At 44.6% G+C, this 8,054-nt stretch overlaps 1 protein-coding gene across 1 annotated transcript in view; it reads right to left on the bottom strand.

The window, feature by feature from the left end:
- Window positions 1–2,734: 2,734 nt before the first annotated feature.
- Window positions 2,735–8,054, bottom strand: part of syngr2b (synaptogyrin 2b) — a 14,449-nt gene continuing 9,129 nt past the window's right edge. Inside the window, exons 3-6 of the mRNA XM_046336110.1 lie at window positions 7,832–7,964; window positions 5,911–6,015; window positions 5,349–5,485; window positions 2,735–4,760 (exon numbers count right to left, since the gene is read on the bottom strand). Coding sequence (XP_046192066.1) covers window positions 4,518–4,760; window positions 5,349–5,485; window positions 5,911–6,015; window positions 7,832–7,964 — 618 coding nt within the window. The 3' untranslated portion in view covers window positions 2,735–4,517. The remainder of the gene's footprint in view (window positions 4,761–5,348; window positions 5,486–5,910; window positions 6,016–7,831; window positions 7,965–8,054) is intronic.

Raw genomic sequence — 8,054 nt, 5'->3', positions numbered from 1 at the left:
TAAGTGAGGAACTCAAATCTACACTATTTAATTTAGATCAATGTGGTGGTGGAGGAGAGCAGATGGCAAATCAAAACCACAGATAACCAATGATGTAACACAATGGACAAGAAGTGAAATATACACATCGCCCCTACAACTACACAAAACAAAACGCAATCAATTAACAACCCATAACTAAACTACAAATCACATACTTACAGAACTCTTGGCTATCGATCAATCATAGATACAAAGGTTGCTCACTGGGGAGGTTAAATTTGAACAGTAAGGCTGCATTTACACAGGCAGCCCAATTCTGATTTTTTTTCCCCAATTATTGGCAAAAGATCTGATCTCACTGGTCAAAAGATCGGAATTGGGCTGCCTGTGTAGATGCCGCCTTACTAGGCCACGCTGGACATTAGGGGGTATGTTCAGAATTGCAAACAACAAATTGCAACATCACTCATCTCCCATACACAAACCCAACAGTTATGAACATAAGGCAACAGGTTGACCATCCTGAATATGCCCTTCAGTTTTTGCTCCAGTGCCATCATGGCTTTAAATGACTTTGTCCACGGTTTTATCATGTAAATATATGGACCGTTTGAGGAGGTTGATTGGGCAAATAGAGTGTATACCCCATCGCGTTTCAGCCTTCTGTAGGAAGGACACTTCACACAGGCACGAGCGGAGAAGTTGAAATGGTTGGTGACAGTTGAGGGGAGCACGGCTCATTAATGTCTGGAATGGAATCAAACGTAAGACAACCACGTGTCTGATACCATTCCAGACATTATTCTGAGCCGTCCTCCCCTCAGCAGCCTCCACTGTCCTGTATACATAGAAATACAGAGGGAGTGTTTCCACCCTCCCTAAATGTTTCCATTAGCCTTGCATAATAGCATCACTCATATTTAATACATGCAACCCTGTGTCCCAAATGGCACCCTAATCCCTATGTAGACTAGGGCCCATATAGTGTAGTTCCACCCTCCCTAAATGTTTCCATTAGCCTTGCATAGTAGCATCACTCATATTTAATACATGCAACCCTGTGTCCCAAATGGCACCCTAATCCCTATGTAGACTAGGGCCCATATAGTGTAGTTCCACCCTCCCAAAATGTTTCCATTAGCCTTGCATAGTAGCATCACTCGTATTTAATAAATGAAACTCTGTGTCCCAAATGACACCCTAATCCCTATGTAGTGCACATCTTTAGACTAGGGCCCATCTAGTGTAGTGCACTATATAGGGAATAGGATGCCATTTGACACACACACACAGTGAGGTCTTCCCTTTGGCCAAGTGGACTCCAATGATGTGTTTATATACAACATATCTTTGTGTGTCTATATTTACCTTCACACATCTATATGCAAATATGTACATCTATGCTTTTCCATGGTGGACTCAAGTGTCAACATTACATACAGTAAGTCTACGGCACCGTTAACAAAGTATACCAGGGTTCTTGTGAAGGAGAAGTGCATAACATTTCCATAAAAGCCAGTCTTTAATGGATTCTACGTCTGCTGTTTTCAGTCTTATCCTTTAATGGATTCTACGTCTGCTGTTTTCAGTCTTATCCTTTAATGGATTCTACGTCTGCTGTTTTCAGTCTTATCCTTTAATGGATTCTACGTCTGCTGTTTTCAGTCTTATCCTTTAATGGATTCTACGTCTGCTGTTTTCAGTCTTATCCTTTAATGGATTCTACGTCTGCTGTTTACAGTCTTATCCTTTAATGGATTCTACGTCTGCTGTTTTCAGTCTTATCCTTTAATGGATTCTACGTCTGCTGTTTTCAGTCTTATCCTTTAATGGATTCTACGTCTGCTGTTTACAGTCTTATCCTTTAATGGATTCTGTTTTCAGTCTTATCCTTTAATGGATTCTGCTGTTTTCAGTCTTATCCTTTAATGGATTCTACGTCTGCTGTTTTCAGTCTTATCCTTTAATGGATTCTCTTATCCTTTAATGTCTGCTGTTTTTCAGTCTTATCCTTTAATGGATTCTACGTCTGCTGTTTTCAGTCTTATCCTTTAATGGATTCTACGTCTGCTGTTTTCAGTCTTATCCTTTAATGGATTCTACTTCTGCTGTTTTCAGTCTTATCCTTTAATGGATTCTACGTCTGCTGTTTTCAGTCTTATCCTTTAAAAGCGGCAATCAGCCGTTGAAACAATAACAAACAGTCTCCCCACCCGTTTCGGTAAAAAGCTGAGGGACGGGGCTCAAACTCAGAGTTATGGATACGAGGACTGACCATCCATGATATTATCAAAAGGTTGCAGGTCGCCACTTTAAAGAAGCAATTGATGAAATCCCAAGTATTGTATTGTTATCAAGTGCTTCATTTCGTCCTGTATGACTTACATTTAAAGTCAGTCAGATGGTTTGAAGTAGTAATCTATGAAGTGCCAAAGCACACTTGGTGGACCGGAGCGACACCTTGGTCGTGTTCATTAGTGCACACCACAGCAAAACTTCTTGCAATGATAAACAAACTAAGCATTTGCCTGATGATAAACCTTCCAACTGTTTTACTTGTTTTGAAAGCAGTAAGTCCCCTCAATGTACTCTGAACATTTAATGACTCTAGGACCAAGAAAATGTATTCAAAATAGCTTCTGAAGTTCGGTAATTGTGTGTTTGTTAATGTTCATATGTAGCCGGTTTTTCTTCCATTTGGTGCCTAATGAACATGACCCAGCTGCTACACTGATGTTACTGAAGTCAGTCGTGGCATTAAGAGGATTTATTCATGAATGACTTTTCCCTTTAGTAGTACAAAGCAGGTAGTGGCCTGAGACTCAGAACGACTGATAGGAAACCCACTAAGTAACACAAACCATAGATGGCTTTATCTAGCGGCAGTGGAAGACTTCTGTTCTGATTCTCCCCCCTTTTCCAGTGCACATGGTTCTAGAAGCATAGCACTGGTGTCAGGATTGGCTGTGAGGCTGGAGGGAGATTCCATTGTCAAAGCCATAGGGGAGGGGGGGTAGTAGGCCAGTACAGTGCACGCTTTGGGAGAACGGTGGACAATTGGGACTCTAATTTATCTCCTGGTTACAAGCCTGGTTTCAACCTATCCAGTTGCTATAGTTGTTGTCGACAGTAGACATAAAAATATGACTGAAAACTCAAATCAGTACATAAATGACTAGATAGGAACATGCATATTACACAGATCAGTTGAGCAAACAAGCCTTGTGTTTTCAACGGGCGGTTTAATGTGTTTTTTCCCTTGGGCTTTTTATGGCTTTACCTTGACTGTTATCAGATAGACAGGGTCTAAGAGTTATGAGAAAGGACTTGTAGCCTGAATCCTAAATGACACCCTATCCCCTATATATAGTGCACTACTTTTAACCAGAGCCTTATGGGTCCTGGTCAAAAGTAGTGCACTATAAAGGGAATAGGGTGCCATTTGGGACACAACCAGTCTGCTTACAGCTCCTGAAGTGGGACAAAAACCCAGCAGTTTACATAGGACATTAATAGTAAGGCTTTCTTGGGCATTTGGCTTATCCTGTAGAATTCAGTAGTCTCACGATACACTGGTCAATTAAATAAACATACTTTTTTGACATTGAATAAAACATTGTGCTTGCATGTCATCAAGATAATTGTGCTAAATTGAAAACAAAAAAATAAAAAAACATTTTAAAGACACTACAGCCATTAAAAGAATTGGCATTTCAACTATGAATATCTAGTATGTACAGACACCAGAGGAGGCTGGTGGGAGGAAGATAGGAGGATCGGCTCACTAATGGCTGGGATGAAATAAATGGAACCGAGTCAAACATGTGGTTTCCATATTTGATACTATTCCATCCCAGCCATTACAATGAGCAGGTCCTCCTATATCTTCCTCCCACCAGCCTCCTGACAGACACATTCTCCTTCCTTCTGGAACACAGAAGCAGAGGACTAGAGTTCTGAACAGAGAGGGGGGAGACAAGCACACCGATTAGCTAAAGCAAGCACTTGCCCCTCCCACGAGAGCTCTCATTGGCCATTTTTCACATATCCCAAATCATGTGAGCTCCAATGTCACGTGACCAGGACCTGACTTTTGCCCCCGCGCCTGTTTCAGGGTAGAAGTCTCCTTTAAACCACATCATCCACTGAATTAGGAGTGAGCAGACCTGTGTTCAAACACTATTTAAAACCATTTCAAATACTTTATCGGTCTGTGCTTTCATCCAGTTTCCCTGTTGCAAATGAAACCAATATAAACGTTGACAGAGTGAAAACCCCACCCACCTTGCACTCCAGACAGACAAAAGCAAAACAAATATTTCAAATAGTATTTGAACCCAGGTCTGGTGATAAGGAGCTTTCACTTCCTTTCTCCATAATTCTATCCCAGTAATGGCATGGTGAAATTGCCCCTTGGCCTAGACACTGATCTTGGGTCAGTTTTGCATTTCCCCCACTAATGGTTAAGGTTAGGAATGAGGGAAGTGAAGCTGATCCTAGATCTGTACCTAGGGGAAACTTCACAGCGGAGCCCCTCAGTAGTTGGGGGGTTGGTATTCCCCCTGGGGTTGGGTGGAGCTGGGGGTGAAGGGGGGTTGTTGGAAGTCGTCTGGCACGCTGGAAGGGTACGGGGAGTAGGTGGTGGGGGTGTAGGCCGAGGGGGCGTAGGTCGGAGGGTAAGGGGTGTGCTGCTCCGGCGGAGACTCGGCATAGATGCTCTGGGTGACATCGGCAACACCACGGCGATATCTCCCCAAAGCGAAGTAGGTTAGGATTCCCTGTTGTAGACACAAATAATATATAATAATAATATATGCCATTTAGCAGACGCTTTTATCCAAAGCGACTTACAGTCATGTGTGCATACATTCTACGTATGGGTGGTCCCGGGAATCGAACCCACTACCCTGGCGTTACAAGCGCCATGCTCTACCAACTGAGCTACAGAAGGACCACAGAGGAGTCAATTAATGAATTCAATCAGTCAGTCAATGAATCAATTAGTGAATGAATAATTCAGTCAGTCAATGAATCAATTAGTGAATCAATAATTCAGTCAGTTAATGAATCAATTAGTGAATCAATAATTCAGTCAGTTAATGGATCAATTAGTGAATCAATAATTCAGTCAGTTAATGAATCAATAATTCAGTCAGTTAATGAATCAATTAGTGAATCAATAATTCAGTCAGTTAATGAATCAATTAGTGAATCAATAATTCAGTCAGTTAATGAATCAATTAGTGAATCAATAAGTCAGTCAGTTACTGAAGAGGTCGGTCAGTGTGGTGAAGTTATGACCAGGCCATAGTGTAGCTGTAGTAAAGGAGAGGCAGTAAGGCAGCTGTAGTGACAGTCCTCCTCACCCAGGTGGCGATAGAGAAGAAAGAGAAGGCAATGGCGGAGCGGGCGGCGTCCTGGGGGATTCCTCTGACATCAATCGTACGACTCCATTGGCTAGTCAGGAGGCAGAAACACACGAACCACAGGAACGTCCACACAACTGAGACAGACAGGAAACATGGAATATACATATTTACACTACAACTACCTACAGGGTCACGTTCATTAGGGAACACGACTGATACAGACAGACAGGAATATACATATTTACACTACAACTACCTACAGGGTCACGTTCATTAGGGAACACAACTGATACAGACAGACAGGAATATACATATTTACACTACAACTACCTACAGGGTCACGTTCATTAGGGAACACAACTGAAAACGTTATGAAACCTTTTATCAATTGGATTTTTTAAAAATATATATATATAAGCATTTCTTATTGTACGTTCCAGGCAGTCCCGCCCCGTTTCAGTCCGTTTTCTTCCATGTGGTGCTATGATGAACAAGACCCAGGTGTCTGGAAGCTCTTTCCTCACACCACAACCCTAGGTCCACACACACACCTCCTCACCTGAGAATCCCAGGTCGGCCATGACAGCGTACTTCCTCTCCTTTGCGTTGCTCATCAGCGGCATGTAGGCGTCCAATAAGAGGAAGAAAAAACAGGCCAGGAAGGCTGGAGAAATAAAGAGATACTTTAGAAATATATATTTTAACACTTTATTGAGACCGTAAGGAGACGAGGTGGTGAGTCAGGCAAGTGGGAGAAACAGGAAGGATGCAGGGTTTGAACCCCAGCCTCCTGAGGGGAGTCGTATTGAGACAAGGCATCAACCCCAGTCTCCTGCAGGGGAGTCGTATTGAGACAAGGCATCAACCCCAGTCTCCTGCGGGGAGTCGTATTATGAGACAAGGCATCAACCCCAGTCTCCTGCAGGGGAGTCGTATTGAGACAAGGCATCAACCCCAGTCTCCTGCAGGGGAGTCGTATTGAGACAAGGCATCAACCCCAGTCTCCTGTGGGGAGTCGTATTGAGACAAGGCATCAACCCCAGTCTCCTGCAGGGGAGTCGTATTGAGACAAGGCATCAACCCCAGTCTCCTGCAGGGGAGTCGTATTATGAGACAAGGCATCAACCCCAGTCTCCTGCAGGGGAGTCGTATTGAGACAAGGAATCAACCCCAGTCTCCTGCGGGGAGTCGTATTGAGACAAGGCATCAACCCCAGTCTCCTGTGGGGAGTCGTATTGAGACAAGGCATCAACCCCAGTCTCCTGCAGGGGAGTCGTATTGAGACAAGGCATCAACCCCAGTCTCCTGCGGGGAGTCGTATTATGAGACAAGGCATCAACCCCAGTCTCCTGCAGGGGAGTGAGGAATCAACCCCAGTCTCCTGCGGGGAGTCAATCCTGCGGGAATGATGAGACAAGGAATCAACCCCAGTCTCCTGCGGGGAGTCGTATGATGAGACAAGGAATCAACCCCAGTCTCCTGAGGGGAGTCGTATGATGAGACAAGGAATCAACCCCAGTCTCCTGAGGGGAGTCGTATTGAGACAAGGCATCAACCCCAGTCTCCTGCAGGGGAGTCGTATGATGAGACAAGGAATCAACCCCAGTCTCCTGAGGGGAGTCGTATGATGAGACAAGGAATCAACCCCAGTCTCCTGAGGGGAGTCAAGGAATCAACCCCATGATGAGACAAGGAATCAACCCCAGTCTCCTGCAGGGGAGTCTCAACCCCAGTCTCCTGCAGGGGAGTCGTATGATGAGACAAGGAATCAACCCCAGTCTCCTGAGGGGAGTCATATGATGAGACAAGGAATCAACCCCAGTCTCCTGAGGGGAGTCATATGATGAGACAAGGAATCAACCCCAGTCTCCTGAGGGGAGTCATATGATGAGACAAGGAATCAACCCCAGTCTCCTGAGGGGAGTCATATGATGAGACAAGGAATCAACCCCAGTCTCCTGAGGGGAGTCAGTCAAGGAATGACCCCAGTCTTCTGAGACAATGATGGAGACAACCCCAGTCTCCTGAGGGGAGTCATATTAGGAGACAAGGAATCGACCCCAGTCTTCTGAGGGGAGTCATATGATGAGACAAGGAATCAACCCCAGTCTCCCGAGGGGAGTCGTATTATGAGATGCTACCACTACACCATAGCTCTGCATAAAGAGATACTTTCTATTGTCGATTGTCACAGAGACACAAACAATTATTTTTCTGTTATCTGAACCCAGGGCACAACGGCGGGAGATGCCATCTCTGATCCGGTTTGCTACCTGGCCCCGACCAGATTCTCCCACTCAAAGGTGGTTTCCCCCTAGGCACAGATCTAGGATCAGCTTCCCTTCCCCAATCGTAACTATTAGTGGGGGAAATGCTTCACTGTCCCAAGATCAGCATCTGGAGGAGACTTCACCCAACAGCATTTTCTCAGTCAAGCCCTGGGATTAGAACCTGTAACCCAGAACCACTAGACTACTTACCTATGACACCGATGCCCACAGCGTAGTGACACGCCGAGTCATTCTGGTTGAAGACGCAATGCGCGTCGGGACTGTGCGATTTGTTGACAAATCCCTCCGCCGTGATGCAGGAGAAGACCACGATGGAAAAAATCTAAGAAGAGGAAGAGAGGAAAGTTTCAAATTGACTGTTTTCACTGTAACCTGCATGTTTATTTATCCATCTAGTCGTCCCTCAACGACG

This window comes from Oncorhynchus gorbuscha, unplaced genomic scaffold (assembly GCF_021184085.1).
Source record: "Oncorhynchus gorbuscha isolate QuinsamMale2020 ecotype Even-year unplaced genomic scaffold, OgorEven_v1.0 Un_scaffold_928, whole genome shotgun sequence".
Taxonomy (NCBI): Eukaryota; Metazoa; Chordata; class Actinopteri; order Salmoniformes; family Salmonidae; genus Oncorhynchus; species Oncorhynchus gorbuscha.
Note: the sequence above shows the minus strand (reverse complement) of the source record. Positions and strands in the feature narration are given on the sequence as shown.